Source organism: Sciurus carolinensis, chromosome 7 (assembly GCF_902686445.1).
Source record: "Sciurus carolinensis chromosome 7, mSciCar1.2, whole genome shotgun sequence".
In the NCBI taxonomy this organism is placed as follows: Eukaryota; Metazoa; Chordata; class Mammalia; order Rodentia; family Sciuridae; genus Sciurus; species Sciurus carolinensis.
Window position 1 is genome coordinate 142,825,125 of NC_062219.1, and position 18,099 is coordinate 142,843,223.

At 46.0% G+C, this 18,099-nt stretch overlaps 1 protein-coding gene across 5 annotated transcripts in view; it reads right to left on the reverse strand.

Moving 5' to 3' along the window:
* Adtrp (androgen dependent TFPI regulating protein) overlaps positions 1-18,099 on the reverse strand; it is an 82,450-nt gene that overhangs the window by 43,834 nt on the left and 20,517 nt on the right. For 2 of the 5 annotated variants that reach the window (XM_047559612.1, XM_047559610.1), the window contains exons 2-4: positions 16,413-16,658; positions 5,768-5,902; positions 3,643-3,744 (exon numbers count right to left, since the gene is read on the reverse strand). In XM_047559612.1, the coding sequence (XP_047415568.1) occupies positions 3,643-3,744; positions 5,768-5,902; positions 16,413-16,562 (387 nt within the window). In that variant the 5' untranslated portion in view covers positions 16,563-16,658. Of the gene's footprint in view, positions 1-3,642; positions 3,745-5,767; positions 5,903-16,412; positions 16,674-18,099 lie in introns of all 5 variants that reach the window. The other 3 variants (XM_047559611.1, XM_047559609.1, XM_047559613.1) reach the window with 2 other exon arrangements.

The window sequence follows — 18,099 nt, forward strand, 5'->3', positions numbered from 1 at the left end:
AGAGAAATAAGTACACCAGCTTCCCTCCAGTTGGGTTCTGATAGTTTTCTCAGTTACTAAGACTTCTTTTCCTGCTATTTAAATCTGTCTGCTGTGGTTCTATCTTTAGTAAGCATTTAGATAAGACCTGAAGAGTTGATGTTTTCCTGGCAAAACCTGGAGGAATACTTTGTTGTTCTTTCCCATAAAAAATGAAGACTGGGGAACTGCTTAGCAATAAAACAGTCAGGTTGATCTACATGACCTAAGGCAGCCAGGCCCAGACGGGAGCTCTTCTGTCACCAGAGCAGCTGCCCGTCTGTGGTGGATACAAATATCCCACCACTGTGACTATTTGGGCCGAAGATGTAGCAAGGACAGGGAAATGTCCAGTAGGGAGGACTGTCTGCTTAGGAGAGGCCTACTGCAATGATGAGTTCCTGAGGATTAGGAGGGTTGGGCTGGGAGGATTCCGAAGACTTGGTTAGTCAGAAGCTTCTGGAACCACACTGGATCAAAGGGCACAGAGGTATTTCTGAACTTAACAGCTACTACTTATAAAACCCAGGGCAGCATCACAAATGGTAACAGGGAAAAGATCCCAATGATAAAGGTAGAATAGCAAGATAAGGAGGACTGCCAAGTGAGAGAACTTCCAGGGCAGCATGAAGCTGGTGACAGAGGTATTAATTCTTAAATTGTGGGGAGGAAAAGGGAGCAGAACAGGGAGCAATTCCCAGAGTGGGGAAACGCCAACAGAAGCCACTAGTAACCAGACCACCAGGTGTGACTTTGGCACCCAATGGGGCAATTTGCCAGCATTGGATTCACTCCTTTGGGTGGTCATGTAAGAGTACTAGTCAAATATGGATCAAAGGGCACAGAGGTCATGTAAGGGTACTAGAGAAATATGTTAACACATGGTCCCAGTGTTAGTTGAGTTTCCATTCTATAACAAATACCTGAAATAGTCAACTTATAAAGAGAGAAGGCTCATTGGGGCTCACTTTTTTATTGTCCCTTCCATGATCAATGGACCTCATTGGTTTTACCCTGTGGTGAGGCAGGACATCATGGAGGTGAGGGCGTGGAGGAGCCAAACCTCTCACTTTGTAGCTGGGAAGTGAAAAAGAGGAAGAGGAAGGGGCCTGGGGTTCACTATGCCCTCTAAAGACCGCAATGACCTAGAGACTCTTACTAGGTCTACCACCTCCCAACAGCACCTTCCTGGGAATCATGTCTTTTACCACAGGGACCTTTGGGGGACATTCCAGACCTGAAACCTACCACCAAGAACAGCCATTTCCATATAAGTTTAGTATCTAAGAAGTTGGCAAAGAGCATTCCTTCAGGCAAAAGCCCAGGAAAGTTAAATAGTGAGGGTGGAAATGTCCAGAGTAAGGGACAGTCTGGGAGAGAGGGATGAGATGTAGCCATGAGGGCACTGGATTTGGAGCAGACACCAAAGGGAAGCAGGAAGTTTGGGGATAAGTGAATTAGGGACACCCCACCTTGGTCTTGCTGACACTGATGACTTTCCTAGAGGTGGCTCTGCTGGGATTTCACCAATGAGGTTGAGAGAGAAACAGAAGCATATCTGCCTCTGACCCAAGGCAGGCTAACTCCTCCTCTTCTCTCCTGGTCACCACTGTCCCACGTCCTGGGACTCCTGTCCCTTCTAAGGGATGTGAGTGACTCGAATGACCCAAAAGCAAAGGGCAGAGTCACCAACCCCACTCCCAGGTTGTGAAGGCACAGGACACCTAAGCATCTCCATTGTACAGGAGCTGCCTTACTCACTGGCTCATGGATATAATACATTATCCAGCTCTCTGCTTCCAAAATGATCAACAATCCATATGGCTGTTTACTTAGCAAGGTCACAAATATTGGGCATCATCAACACAACTCTTTGGAAGAAAGCCAATCAGGCATCATGGTGGGAAATGAGCTCCCAAGAGGGAAGGAGCTGGCGATCATTATAAGAAAATGACTAGGTGAGCTCACATAGCTTGGACACCATGTGTGATACATGAGTTTGGCCCCAAATAGAAGGCACACTTGAGATTCTGCCTCTTGATTATTTTTGCAAGTTCCAGCTCAGCCAATTGTTTCCAATCACTTTGCTTTCTCAGATTTTGCTTAGAAGCATACAGATGGGGATCCTGGATATTTTTTTTTTTTTACGTGAAAATTCTCACTTTGCTATATTAATTAACCAAGCAAGTGGCATCCTTTGGATTGCCTGGCAAATTGTAAAACTAGATCAAAACCACAAAGTCTGGACTTACCTGTGACCAGAGGTGACACAGAATGAATTGTCCTCAGAAAACAACCCTAGCTGTACTGTGTCTGAGCTTGATGGTCCCAGGTAAGATACTTGCCCTCTCTTAGCTAATTTTTTTTCATTTGTAAAAATCGAGATGATGCCGGTTATCAAAGAAGGTTGTTAAATGAGCTCTAGCTGAGGAACATGCTTTGTATAGTGTAATGTGCCATTATACAAAAGAAAAAAAAAGCAGGACTATTCCCCAGATAGGTGTGTCTCAGATTAATATTAATAAAGAATAGAGAAGACAAGTTGTTGTTGGTAGGAGGGGATTTCTGAGAGGTAGAGATTATTTAATATGTAGCTTTTGGTCTGGATGTCTAAATTAGATCAGAACTGGTGCATATTAATGGATAATATCTCACAGAATGAAATATTTGAGCTGCAGGTAAGATTTTTTTTCTGGAGGTGCCCAATTGGGCGGCAGTGCTAGGGGACTGAGCTGCTTTCCAGGTCATTGACATATGAGTTTGAAGACCATGCAGAGCTGAGGGGCAGAAGAACGTCTGAGTGGACGTGGACCTGGCTATGCTTCTCTCTTGAGATTTCCCTCTGATTTTTATTTTTATTTATTTGTTTCTTTGCTTGCTTTTGTTTATTGAACCCAGGGGCTCTTAACCACTGAGCCACATCCCCAGCCCTTTTTATTTTTTATTTTGATACAGGGTCTCCCTATGTTGCTTAGGGCCTTGCTAAGTTCCTGAGGCTGGCTTTGAACTTGGGATCCTCCTGAGTCCCTGAGATTATGAGCATGCGCCATGGTGCCTGGCTCCCTCCGATTTTTAAATGTCATGTGCTTCACAGAAGCTGAAACCTCCTTATCACCTCCTGACATGGAAACGTGTCATGACATGAAAACCCAAATAAAAATGTATTCAGAGAAATATGCAAAGAAGAATTCCATTGGCGATGCGGAGTCCTGAGCAAAGTGCAGCTGAGAGCCGCGGCTGAGCTGCGAGACGTTCTGCGGCTACCGCGGGGTGGGCTTTGTGTCAGGCTTGCTTTATTCCACTCCTAGCTAGGAATAGGGTCGCATGTTATGTGTGTTCAGAACTGAGCTGAGCTAGAAGGTTGCCTGTCCTCTGGGTGGCATGGCTTTTTGATGACTTCCTAGGTGACATAACAGAGAGTCTTGCCTGGCCATCTCCGCTGCTCTCAGTGGACTCTGCAACTCCAGTGGCAGTTTCTCATTTCATGACCATCAAAGTGCTCTTTAAGTAGTGACGGGGGGGAGGGAGGAGTGATTGGAGAAGCTGAGGAACATGAATAAGCACTTGGGAGGTTCAGGGTGCGGGTCCCTGACCTTCGACGTTCCTCCAGGTTCCCTCACTCACCATTGCGTGATTCATCCATACTGGAAAGATGTCATCTAGGACCTTGGGGTAAACGAGCTCTCGATCATAGAGAAAGATGGTCCAGAATACCAAAAATACAAACTGGAAATAAAACCAAAAAAAAAAAAAAAACAGCATCATTAGGTTTGTTTTTCATCAAAGTTTTCTAAGATAATCAAGGAAACAGCAAAATTCAAATAGATACCAGTCTTAAAGATAACTCATATATACATTGTAAGAATATCAAATGAAAGGAAAAAATGTTTATGGTAGAATTACTACATCCCAGTTCCCTGGGGAATGCCTCATGCACTTGTTGATTAGCATTTCAATTATTTGTTATCAAGGCAGGCAGAAAAGATACAGATAAGCTAGATGTATGGTGGCCCATGCCCATAATCCCAGCAATTTGGGAGGCTTAGACAGGAGGATCTCAATTTTGAGGCTAGCCTAAGCAACTTAGAAGGGCCCTAATTGCTTAGTGAGACTCAGTCTCAAAAAAATAAAAATGGGCTGGGATGTGGCTCAGTGGTAAAGCATCCCTGATTTAGATCCCCAGTCCCAAAAAGAAATCGAAAAGCCTAGACACATAGACCATGAGCACTTTGTTTCACCAATGACTTCTTTCTCCTCCTAGCGTGCACCTGGAGTCTTGAGAGCTGGTACCTGGAATGGCTTGATTCTTACACACTTCTTGCCCACCCCTTAAAAACTGACAAACTCTTGGATAATTCAGAAGCTAGCTAGCTAGCCGAGAGTCAGGTCACTTCCTTGCTCAGGACTTTGACTGATCTCCATCTACCGTGTTTCCTAAATGTCAGATCATCTGTCTGCTATGTTACCGTTGATGCTGAAAATGGGGTGGGGGACTATTAATCTTCTGATCTTCCCATCTTCTGAAATTTCATAGGTTTAATTTATAAGCCTTAAAAACATAGACAGACTCCACTGTTAATTTTAAAATTTTGACCTTTAGAAGACTTTCTGGGGGCGGAGCTGGTGGTGTTTGGCACAGTGAATCTGGAATGCTAGTATTTGCTCTGTTACCTGAAAACTCATTAGTGTTTGCAGAGTTTCATTTTCCTTTGGTTCTGAAGTGCAGGTGCCACAGGAAGTAGGACAATGACAGGTGATCATTTCTAACCCTAGGCCCTGCTGCTCAGCCGGCAGGCTGGATCTGTTTTCCCACCCTAGCTGATGACTGGAACAGAAGGGAGGGGTGACATTAGCAAACCAACTCACCGTCCCTTTCATGTCTGCTTTTTCCTGATGTCTGTTTGTTCAGCACAATGAATGAAGCACCTACTGTGTGTCCTACGCTAGGCTTGTCTTTCTCTCTGAGATCGTCTTTTCCATGTGCCAATTCTGAAGGTCTCAGATCTTTTATTTTTAAAATTATTTTAACTTGATGATTTTCCACTTGGAGAAGTAACCCAGGCTTATTGTACCAAGTGACATGAGATGTATAAAAGGGGAAATAGGTCACTTTCCCCCACTGGGCTCTCCATTCTAATCACCCTAATGGAAATAAAGTTGCTTCAGTTACATAATTTCCGTACTCTTGGTGCGTTGACTCCAAGAACCCCCAAGGATGCCAAATCCACAGATGCTCCAGTCTCTCATACAAAATGCATAGTATATGCATATCACCTGCACATATCCTCCAGCAGACTTTAAATCACTCTTGGTTTCTTATACCCGATATAATGTTAATAGTTGTTACAATGCATTGCTTCTAAATTTGTATTTAATTGTTGTCTTTATATTCAAATATTTTTGATCCAGGATTGGCTGAATTCATGGATGGAAAACCCACCGATAAGGAAGACTGACTGTACTTGATGGAGGAAGTTCCTTCAAATTTCCCCATTCGACAGCAATAAGGTCTAGACAGCGATAAGGACCTTGCATTAAGCTTTCACAAAGATACAAAAATTCGTGATAAATATGATGAGTACAGTTCCCCATTTCCTGATGACCCTGGACAGTGTGGTACAGCCACAGACAGAACATTTATGCAACTGCAGTGGCTCTGGTTTTCGATAATAGGTTCCCAAACAACCTGGCTGCCCAGAAGAGTCTGTCCATCTGTCTGTTATATGAGCTCCACAACCTGGTCACTTACTGTGGACACGGGAAAAGCCAAGGTGGTGAACAGCAGGTCTCTGAAGGCGGTGATGAACTTAATGTCTTTTCTTCCTTTGATTCTTTTTAGCACATCATCCAGGCAGGCGACCCCAAAGAAAAAGGCCTGCAAGAACTAAATTCATTACAACAAATGAGGGCATTTTCATTTGCTTTAATTAATACATTCTTCACTGATGTAAAACCGCATCCCTCTGGGAGCAATGTTGGTTTGGGAAGGAGGGGGCTGTTCTGCTGTTTTGGTTGAGAGCCAATTCAAGGACTGGGCTTCCAGCTCCTTGGACCCTGACCTTGCTTGCTAAAACTGATTGAGGAAATTCATTTAGGGGATAATAATGTGTACAGTATTTAGTGTAATGGGCTTGAGTTAAAATGGAAACAAAATTAAAAAGCCAGCTTAGAAGGAGAATGTAACGAGAGAGATAACTTGGCTATATGGAAGTGGGATGAACCCAACAAAGACCACAAGGACAAAGAGCCAGGTATGATGGCCACGCCTCAGGTGTCTGCCTAGGGAGAAAAACTAAGAAAAAAGCTGAAATCTCACTGGGAAAGCCAGGATTAGGGTCAAGAGCAGGGATGGAGCTCTGCGCTAGTCTGAGGAAGATACACAAGATGGCGGCTGACTTAGCCCAGGGAGTAGCCAGTGTTTCTCCTTCCACATAGAGGGGCCTGACAGGCTTACAGGGACAATCTGACCAAGGTTTAAATCCAAGGACAGAGCAAGAAAGCCCTGGGCTCTGCTGAGGCCCCTGAGGCAAGACAAAAGAGAAGTCCATTTCAAGGAAATACAGGTGGAGTGTCCCTTATCCAAAATGCTTGAGACCAGAAGTATTTTGGATGGGGGATTTTTTTCAGATTTTAGAATATAAGATATCTTGGGGATAAGACCCACGTCTACACCCAAAACTCATTTATGTTTCATATACCCCTTTGTACAAATAACCTGAAAGTAATCTTATACGGTATTTTTTAATAATTTTGTACATGAAACCAAGTTTCACACTGTCAGATTTTTCACTTGTGTCATTGCGTTGGTGCTCAAAGTGTTTTGGATTTTGGAGCACTTCAAATGTCAGGTTTTTGGATTCCGATGTTAAACCTACAATATGACATGGAAGGCAACTTTACCCAATCTCAGTGTTGCTCACAATCTCATGACTTCTAATTTAAGTCCTGGGGGGGGTCACAACTCACAGAGTTTGGGCCAGTTTTGAGTTGTGCTCAGGCCAGGATCCATCCTAATCTTTGGAAGCTCTGGTGGATACGCCAGAGGCAGTAAGGGCTCTGCTCTTTGGGAGGAGCCAGACAAGCTCTGGAACCTGGGAGCTGGGCCAGCGATTAGTCAAGTTGGCTGTGGGGACTAGTCTCTGGGGCCCAGACTCTAGGAGAGATCTCACAGAGTTGTCCTCACGCCCCTCGCTGGGCTAAGGGGCACGCAGGAGAGGATACAGAGTGAATCCCGTCCCTGTTGCCAGTGGGCCCTCAGACCTGCAGCACCACACCACCCAGGAGGTTTCTAGAAAGGTAGGACATGGCCCTACCCTGGATTGTGGGATCTGAATATCTGGAAAAGGGGTCAAGAAGTTGTTATTAACAGACTCTCCAAGACATCCTTATGTAAGCTAAAGTTTTAAAACCACTGGATCAGGCATAAATTCATTACTCAGAAATCTTACTAACTACTCAAAACTCCAGCAGCTGTCTTTAGTCCTCGCTTGTCTTGTCCCAGACATAACTAAGCTTTATATCTGCACAACCTTATAAAGTAAGTGCTATTATTAAACGCCCCACCACCATTTTACAGATGGGGAAACTGAGGCCCTGAGAGAGATGAACAAACTTGCCTAACAGCTCATGGCTTCAGAGTCCTGTGCATATAGACATGTGAACCAGTTTTCTATACATAGATCAAGTTTCTAAGAACAGTTCACATAAAGCACTGTAGGAGGTGGGAAGAGAGACAGTTATCTCCAGGCGGGGGAATTAAAAATTAAAAACAACTTTTCCAAAACACCGATGCCTGATTCCTATCCCTAGAGATTCTACTTTAGTGGGTCTGGGGTGCAGCTTAGGCTTCAGCATTTCTTCAAATCCTCCCAGGTGATTCTAAGCCTGGGTCACTGAGGGTGAGAACCACCTGCCTAGAGGAACTCTGTGCAGAAATTCATACCCAGGGTCCCCAGAGAGATGGGGCCAAGGAGATGGAGGTAGTCAAACCCTCGGGTGTGATAAGACTGCTAGAGAGAGGTGGGGTGGGAGGGGCGAAGCAGGAAGCAAAAGCGGGGAAAGTGTCCTCATCTAAGGGTCAGGAGGGGACAAGGCCAGCCAAGATGGCATAGAATGAGTGAGTGGTAGAAAACCAGGACTGGACAAGACCCTGTGGTCCCTAAGGGAAGAGGAAGCTTCCCACCGGAAGAGCATGTGTCGGGGAAGGTTGGCAACGGCTGTAACTGTTCATGCAGGGCTGTCCCCCAGGACTTGTCACCTCTGCGGGCGCTTTTCACACCACCCCTAAGGGCTGGAGAGTTTGGACATGCAGGCCCTTGCACTGGATGTCAGAGGTTGCCTCCCTGTGGCTGCTCCCGCTACCCAGGTGGCTCTCGTCTCTCCCCTGAGCAGCTTCCCAGGTAGCAGCTGCTCAGGCCGTTGCTTGTCTTAGGAGGGGCAGGCCTGGGCCCTGGGCCCCGGAGCTGAGGACTCCACTGTTCTGTCGTTCAGCACTGGCTGAGCCTCTGCCAGGCCTTCCCCTTTGGGGCAGAGGCTGCCTCCACCCAGCATGTGAAGGCCACGTGACCCGTTTCCTCCAGTCGGAGCTTAGAGTCATCACCATCAAGCTGACCCGCTCTCTTGCTTTTCCCAGTTATAAAGCGTGGAAATCGGATGAGGGAAGAGAGCACATTACTCAGCACCTCCGGGGTTCCTCTGTCAATAAAAGTTGGCTCCCCGCTGCTAACCTGCCAATCGCCTCCCCCCTCCGCCCCCAGCTCACACGACGCTTCGCTGGCATATGCCACCCTGGCACCCGAAGATGCCAGCTGCCTGTGAGGCAGGCTTGTCTCCACTGAGCTTACACGACACTGACATGACATCATCCGTATCAACCAGGAATATCTGGGGAGTCCCCACATCAGAGCTCAGGGGGAAGCAGGAGGGTGTTGCCAGGAGGAAGACGCAGGCAGGAGCCACCGACGGGGCTGGAGGGCCAGGAGCGTGAGCTCTGAGCTCTGAGGGGCAGCGTGGGGCGGGGGACATTGAGGCCAGATTTGAATCATCTCATCCAAACAGCCACGGCCTGCTCTTTCTCCAAGGACAATATCATATGATGCTTGTAAAACATGCACAGAAGGAACAACCCAGGGAGAAAGTGCTGCTTGTTATGAAGTGAGTTGAGTCCAGTGCTGAAGACCTCATGCCCCGTAGTTCCAGAGAGAACTATATTTGGAGGCAGGGTCTGCAAAGAAGTCGATAAGTTAAAAGGGGCTCACCCGGGGTGGCCCTCCTCCAACAGAACCGGACACAGAAGGACGAGTACAGAGGACACAGGGAGAAGATGCCACCTGCAAACCCAGAGAAACCACCCCTGCCCGTTTGGTCTCAGCCTTCTAGCTTCTAGAACCGGGAGAACAAAATGCAGCTGGGTCAGCCCCCTGGTCTGTGGTGGATGCTACGCCAGCCCTGTCACCACGCAATAGCATTAAGCCATGTTAGCAACCAGTGGTCTTCTTTGAAGAATCCTGCAGCAAAGTGACTGTCATTCCCATTTCTCAACTATTCTGGCTGCCCACGAAAGCGGACAGCACGTGGTCTTCTTGTTCACGCTGCTTTAAAACTTCTGTTCTCTGATTCTCTTTTCTACTGGTTCTTCCATAACTCTGCTCCCATGGAGAGCTCTGTACCTTTTTCTAAACTGTTCTAAATTTGTGAGCTGTCTTTTTTTCCTGTTGCTAACTGACGAACTTCATCACCCGTGACAGAGCTGGATTTACATTTTTCATAACTAATGCAATTTATAAAGTCGTTAAGAGGTATTTAGTTTTCACATTCCCGAGTCTTCACAGTTCCACAGAAATCTTAAAATCATGGAAACTGAACCTAAGTCATCAAATTTCTTTCCTCGCCTTAAAGCCAGAATGCTGTTAAGCCACCCCAGGAAATGAGAATTTCTTCTATTAAAAAAAAAATAATTCCAGAGAGGGAGATTCCACAAGTTCCCTGCACTCAACGTGACCACTCCTGCTGGGTGAGTCAAGGAATCCAAGCCTGGCTCAAGCTTCGGTGTCTGACTCAGCTGGGTTGGGACTTTCTTATTCCTCTCCTTCGAAATGATGCAATCCCTTCAATGAAAGAGTATTCCAGAATAAAAGAGCAAGCAGGACTAACTGTGATGAATATTTTATCTCTCAGTGGTGGGCGGGGTGGCATTTGGGGCAGGTGGAAGGGAACCCTGGCCAAGTCTATGGGTACAGACATGTAACATTCTATTTCAGTCATCATTCATATACAAGCTTCAGTAAGCAAATGAGATAAAAGGATAAGATAAAGAACTCAGGAGAAGAAAGTGTGTGCAGAGCACAATTCTGAATAATGACAAAAAATGGAGGCTAAGAATATTATGGAATTGGTTGGGGGCGCATGCATGGTCAAGGTGGTGAGGCTGATGTCAAGAGTTGGATAAGAGTAGAATGTCTGGGGATTGAGTCTCTTACAGGTGGGATTTCCTAGAAAGTGGCTCATACCAGTTAGAACCATGTTCTTGTCATGAATTCACACAACCAACATCTGTGAAGTGGCAGCTAGGAACCCAGAATTGCATTAGACCTCCTATGGGCCAGGAGTGGCTGGCTCCATGCTAAGATACGCCTACTAGGAATAAGGAAAAGAGGAGGAGGAGAGGGAAGAGGAAGATGCGAAAGGAAAGGAATCTTTTCTGTTATGGTAACTATTTTCCATCAGGATGGAGAACCTGAAATTCCGAAGTGTGTCCTCAGAACTCTTGAGAGGAGGAAGAGAGGGAGCAGGAGGGGGCAGGGCGGTTAAAGGCTGTGTGGATACATGCCACCCCATCTCCCCCTGGGGAGCCCTGGTGCTGAGCTGGCCCTGCAGAGCTGCCCCGGAGTGGGCCCAGTGAACCCCATAGTAACCACTCAGGATGCAGCAACCCCAGGAAGGGCCCAAACCTTAGTCCAGGTGACTTCCTTCCCCTGAGGGCAATTCTGGGTGAAAATCAACTGTGAGCCTTCCAAAGTCAACAATCCTCCTCCCGGCAACTGGGGAAGGAATGTCTTAGAGTTGAGGGAGTGTGAGGATCCAGGTTCCTCAACACTACACATGAGCAAACCGAGGCACAGAGAAGTTGGGTAACTAACTCACTTAAGGCCACACAGCAAGTAAGCAGACAGCCAGTGTTCTGGGTCCAGAAGCTGGACCTTCAATCACAAATCTCTATATTGTGTATAGACAGCCTGCCAAATTGCTGACTGTCATGGTTACTCAATAAATAATGGCTTCCTTACTTTGGGTACTGGTGGTGACCAGTCCTATAGTGATATCAGTCCTTATCCTTTCTTCTGAGAGCTAAACCTGAGTGGCCATGAGCATCGTTATGGGCATAAACAGGCAAGTGTGTTTCTGACTCTGTCAAGCTTAAGACTTCCATAGACGAACACGCTAACCCCATGATGGGAACCAGGGTCTCCCGGGTCCTCTCTTCCCTGGCCCCGAGGACGTCATGATCCTCATCTTGTTGTCATCCAGGAGCTTGAGGATGCTCATGTCACAGCTGCCTGGGGCTTGGACTGCTTTGCAGAGAGGGGCGGGAAAGGTCGCGTGTCTGTCGTTGAAGGGGTGGAGACAGGGAGGGAGGGAACCAGCCAGAATCTCCCCTGGAGATGCAGTTAGTTCTGTGGCGCCACCTCTAGCAATGTTTCCGAAGGAAGTTTATTTTTAAAAACAGGAACCATCAGCAGGCTCATTGAACTCTGCACACCAAGTCACTGCGGCTGAACGTTCCCCCAGCTCCCCACAGCTTGTACCCCCAGGGGCCAAGGAAAGTCCGTGAATGAAAGCGGGATGGATGGCGGGGTGGGGGTTGCGATGTCTGTGTCGGGCTCAGGCACTGGATGGTGGAAGTCAATGCAGGCAGAACAGGCACATCCACTGCTGGGTCCCCACACCCAGCTCCCGGGGCTTCCCCATTCAGCAGGACTCACTGCTCTCTGCTCCAGCTTAGAAACTGCTTCTCCCCAAGTGCCTGAGGCCATCCACCCCAGCAACCAGAGCAGGGCAGGCAGCAGCTCAACAGAGCGGTTCTCCACTGGGGGCGACGGAGCTTGCACCTGGGGAGGGAGATGCGGAGCTAGGAGGGTGGTGGGTGACCCTTGCCCGACTCCACCACACGATGAACTGAGGAAATGGATGCTCCTTGGAACCCTCTGTGCTGCGCTGTCCAGCAAACACAAGTTGGAAGCTCACTGTCCACTTCCTGCCTTCTCTCCACCTGCTCACACTGGGCTGTGACCATTCTGTCTGCTTATCACCCGTCCGCCATCCACCCCTGGTGACCACACCGTGGTTAAGTACTATTTCCATTCCTATTTGACAGATGTGGAGATGAAGGCACAAAGTTGTACCTAGACCAAGGTCACAGAGACAGTAAGTGGTGGAACTGCGATGGCGTCTCAGAGACAGGCCCCAGAGCTCACGACCCTAACCACCTCGCTACACTACCTCTCCTCCAAACACAGAACCAGCTGCCTCTTCCCTGGGGTCAGTTGCTCCCTCATTAGGCAGAGAGTCACACCTCCCCTCTCCTTCCTTTACTCTTCCTCTTTGATGGTGCTCCACCACTGCCACCAAATCTGGAGGAGCTCCTGTCTGTGTTCCCTTTGGATTCCTGGATAGTTTCCGGGAGGAATGGGGAAATGTTCAAAAGGCAGACTTGCAGTAAGATGGGCTTTGGTTCCTCAAAAGGGAAAGTGGCCACGCCTCAGCCAATGGGAAATGGTAGCTGTTTCCGAGGAAGGGTATAAACTCCCCAGTAAGCTGGTTGGATACTAACTTCACCAAGCTGAGCTAAAATAAGTGCCCAGGTGTTATGGCAAACAACAAGACTCCTATGAATGATCAATGCAATCATCGATGAACGAATCATTAGTTAACACAATAAATCAGTAAGAACACACAGTCATTAATCAGATCATGACACCTCATGTAAGAAATTTTGAGGTTCAATATTTAAACTTCAGTAACATATTTGAAATCTATCTTTAACCTCTTAACCTTCTGAAATGCACACAGCCCATCTCTGCTAGGTGGGGAATATTTAAGTCACACTTTCAAGAGCTCAGGAAGGAAATCACTACAATTAAGTCCCTCTCTGATCATGCACAAGGTCCAGAAGTAAGAGGACACACATTGTCGAAACTCAGGAAAATCCAAGGTCAATTTAAGTTACCCGGGTTTTATCATGTCTATGGTGGTGGCAAATACAGTGTAGAACATAACTTGTTAGGGTTGGCAAGAACCTAGGAGGCAACACTCCTGATTTGGAGCCAATTAGAGGAATTTAACTGGAAGGTTAAGACACACTGGGGGAGGGAAGGAATTCAAAAGTGATAGTATCCAAAAGTAAGCAGAGACTGAGAGATGCTCTAAAAAGTCAGAAAAAGGAAAACTGAATTTGGGCTGATGTTGTCCCACAAAGATTTTAAGAAAGAATGTAGGATTTCAGGTGGTCTAGGAAGGAAGCAAAGTGCTGGAGAGAAGATGGGTCTGGACAGAGAAGGGAGCATCTAGCCCATGGACTAATACGGGTTTGACGCAAGACTTCTAGCAGAAGAATTCAGCCTTCCTGGGAAGAAAGAGACCTGAAGCTTATAGCATCGGGTGAGTTACTAAACCGGGAGTCTGAGATTGGTTTCCTAAAACAGAAGGGAGCCACAGAAGTTTCTTGAGCATCAGACCACAATTTGAAAAGAGCTTATGAATAAACTAACAATAAATGGTCTCAAAAGACATCTCTCAAGAGAAGGAATACAAATGACCAACCAATATATGAAAAATTGTTCAACATCCCTAGCAATCAGGGAAATGCAAATCAAAACTATACTGAGCTTTCATCTCTCTCCAGTTAGAATGACACTCATCAAGAATACCAATAACATTGAACGCTGGTGAGGATGCTGGGGAAAGGTACACTCATACACTGTTGGTGGGACTGCAAATTAGGACAACCACTTTGGAAAGCAGTTTGGAGAGTCCGCTACAGACTAGGAATGGCACCACCATATGGCCCAGCTGTCCCACTCCTTGGTATTTATCCAAAAGAACCCAACTCAGCATACTATAGTGATACATGCATACCAATGTTTATAGCAGCGCAATTCACAATAGCTAAATTATGGAACCAGCCTAGGTACCTGCCAACAGACGAATGGATCAATAAAATGTGGCATATGTCCACAATGGAGTTTTACTCAACCGTATAGAAAAACAAAATTATGTCATTTTCTGGTAAGTGGATAGAATTGAAGAACATCATGCTAAGTGACTCGGAAAGTCGAGGGTCAAATGTTTTCTCTTATATGTGAAAGCTGGAGATTAAAAAAAAAAGAATACAAAAGGGTATCTCACAAAAACAGAAGGGAGACCAACAGAGCAGAGGAAGCAGGGGAGAAGGGAGGGAGGAAGGGGAGGAGGAAATGGGGAAGTAGAGGAATGAGACCCACCAAGGGATTCTATGCCCATGAAGAATATCCCACCATGAACCCCACTGCTGTGTATAATTATAACACCCTAATTAGAAAACAATAGTGGGAGGAGGGAAACCAGAAGAATGGAGCAGGGGACGGCGGGTGGGAGGGAGGGACCAAAGGAAGGTCCTATTGAATGAGGTTGATTGAATGATGGGCGTGTAGGATTTTGGCATAATGAATTCCACTGTTATGAATGATCACAGTGCACTAACAGAAATGGAAAAAAGGGAGATCGTGATATTAACAAACAAAACAAAATAAAAAACAGCTTTGGAAGATTCATGGAATCTGAGTGGTGGGTGGAGGGACTGAACAGGGAAGACAGTAAAGAGCTGATGTGGTCTTCCAGGTATTAAGTAGTAAGAACATGGAATGGGAGAGGCAGTCAGACTGGGGGAGAAGGGATGGACCCAGCAAAAGGTAGAAGCAAGGGGATTTGGATTGGGATTGGTCAAGGGGGCAAAAAGGGGATTAGCACTGGGATATGGTAGTATCGTTAACAAAAGTGTTTTCCCACTGGTGGGAAATGAAGGCTCTTTGGCATGTAAGTGAACTAAGAACTAAGAAGTCAGGGAGCTGGTTTGTGGGGGAAGGTGATAAATCTATGCGTAGCCATACTTATGTGAGATAGAACATCTATACTGGAATTTGGATTTGATTAGAGTGTCAATCTTGGGTACAGACTGACTCCCTTTTCTCTCTCTCTCATTGACTCTTTTTTATACAAAGTCAACAGATATACCAACATCATTTTTTAAAACCTGTTGCACTCTTACAGTCCTAAAAATCACTTTTGTTTTGTTTCCTGTTTTCTTTTTTCTTTTTTCCACAAAATTATAGGATCAAAACCAGTCACCTTGAACATTTCCAACACATGAGAGTTCTATTTAGAGCTCAATTTTTTTCTGGCTGGAATCAAGAGGTAGCAAATGACCAGGAGGGAGGAGGCAGCACCTCTAGGCCTCTTTAACTTGAACTCCGCCATTTCTACCTCACAAGAATTCCAATGTCACTTTTTCTGACCACACTTATCCTCTGTCAAGAGGATTATGATTCCAAAGGATTGGAACATTCCATCCAGTTTCTGAAATCAGATGTTTACACTGCACCCTATATTTTAGTCAAAACCCTCAAACATTAGTTTTCTTCCCCAAAAGACGTTCCCTTTTTAGCATTTAACTTCCAAAACTATTTTTTAACATATTCCCAAAATACTTTAAAAAAAAGAAAAATCTCTATTTTCTCTCATTCATTCACACTTCATTCATCAGCATGTGGTCAGCCAGGTTAGGAAGATAAGAAGGTTTTTAACTAGTTGAAAATGTGTGTTTGCTATTGGGTTGAGTGATTTGTCCTTTAAGATGGAGTTTGAGCCTATAAAAAGTTGAAGTGGGAGCTGGGCATGGCCAAATGTGTTTGCTTTTCTTAGATAAATCTGTTAGTCTGTGTGTGCTGTGAAATGGCATTATTCCTCCGACGGGAACCACACTTCCTACACAACAGACTCCACTCTGCCTTCTCTCCACAGACTTTCCCAAGCAAGGTTCAACATCCCTCCTGTATTTGTAGTCAATCCCATGAGGAAACCATGAGTTTGGTCCCCCACTGGGGTTCCAAGATGAGATTCTTTGCAAAAGAACGTGTAACAATTAACCAGTCCAAAAATATAGCTACGGAAAACTTCCAAAGTAGAATAGCAACGACAACGACAACAACAACAAAACCGTTAAGAGAAAAAGACAAAACTCACCACCAATGAAGAAGGAAAACAAAAGTGGAATTTTGTATTTAATAAAATCCAGAAGAGATCTGAGGACAAGCACTGACATTACAAGGACATTGGTGGCTGGTACGGCCGGGTCGACTTACCAGATTAAGAAGTGTCAAGTACTTCCACTGGGCACCATCCTGAAATATTTTATATTGCTTCTGGTCCTTTCCATGACGTGGGATGTAGTAATTGAGGAAGACGTACCAGTTCAAGACAAGAAAGTGGTATATGCACGTGCAAGTCTTCATCACCGCTTCCTCTGGCCAGGGCACTAGATACCTCCAGTCACTTCTTTGTAGTGTCCTTCCGTGAGTCACAGATCAACTCCTAGGCAGTCTGGAGAGCTGTAAAACACACCCCTTTGGGGTTCAGAGTTCCACCTCAGGTCAAAGCTTTGCTTCTCAGGCAATTGCCCTGATAAACTTGGGAAAAAGGATTAGTGCTGTTTTTCAGAGTCCTGTTTACATAATGATAATCTGAGGATTTGCATTTATTTTAACATAGTAGCCTTGGAGGGGGGATGAGAAGCAAGAGTTGCCCTTTGCACTATTTGACTAGAGCAATGGAGCAGCAGTGGCATGGTTAAACCACCTTATTATGAACTACCAGTAGCTTTAACTAATAAAACACTCTCCTGGCCCAACTAACTCTCTTTTCATTTGGGAAGAACAGGAAGCTGCAATATAATATCTCTTTGAAAGAAGCGGGTTAATAAACCAGGAGGTGGAGCCTGGGTATGTTGAGGGCAAGAATCAAGGTAAGGAAGAAAGGAAAGAGTGTTGTAATCTTGCTCCTGAGATTGCCAACCTTTGATTATCCAGAGAACCCTCAAGGGTTTCTCTTGTTTTGGTTTTCTGTTGTTTGGTTTTGTTTCAGTTTAGTGTCTTTAACCTAGATAACTAAGAGTCCCCAGGCACTCCTTGCACGTGAGCGTTCCTGTGCCAAGAGGCAAGAAGCCTGGGAAGGGATCTGTGGCCTTGGACCCCACATACCTGAGGGTAAACAGTGCTGGGGAAGGCAAGGGTCTCTGTACTGCCTTGGAGGGGACGAGACATGGTTGGACTGGGCAGAGCACAGCAGGGGCCCTGCCTCAGCCTCAATAGGGGAGAACAGAGGGACCACTGGAAGTGCCAAGCCTTGTGACATCACCAGCTTGTCTCCCTGGGCAACCGACTAAGAGGGTTGAGCAAATTCCTCAGAGAAAAGCTCCCAATGCAGTTATGTAAGTCGGCTGTTGGTGCTATTGCTGATTTCACCAGGGCTCACAAGAACCAGGAGAAGGAACTGCAGGGGGAACCTGGACAGCAAAACAGAAACAGAACCAAGCCTGGACTCTAATCAGTGGACTTCGCAGATCAGGAACCATAGACGGGAGGAAAGCAAACCTGAGCCAGCACCTGAGGGTCTGCATGTAACCACGTCCTAGTCTGTTGGGGCTACTGCAACAGAACACCACAAACTGGGTGGCTGATAAACAGCAGAAATTTATTTCTCACAGATCTAGAGGCTGGAAGACCAAGACAGAGATGCTGGCAGACAGTGTCTGCTGGGGGCCACATTCTGGTTCACAGATGGCCATCTTCTCACTGTGTCCTTGCATGAAGGAATGGGCAGATGAACTCCCTTGGTCCTCTTATCAGGTCAAGAATTCCATTTATGAAAGCTATGCTCTTGTGACCCAATCATTTCCCTCCACCCTCCACATCCTAGTACCATTGCTTTGGGGGTTGGGATTTCCACACATGAATTTCATATTCTAATAGCAAATCATTCCCCAAAGACAGA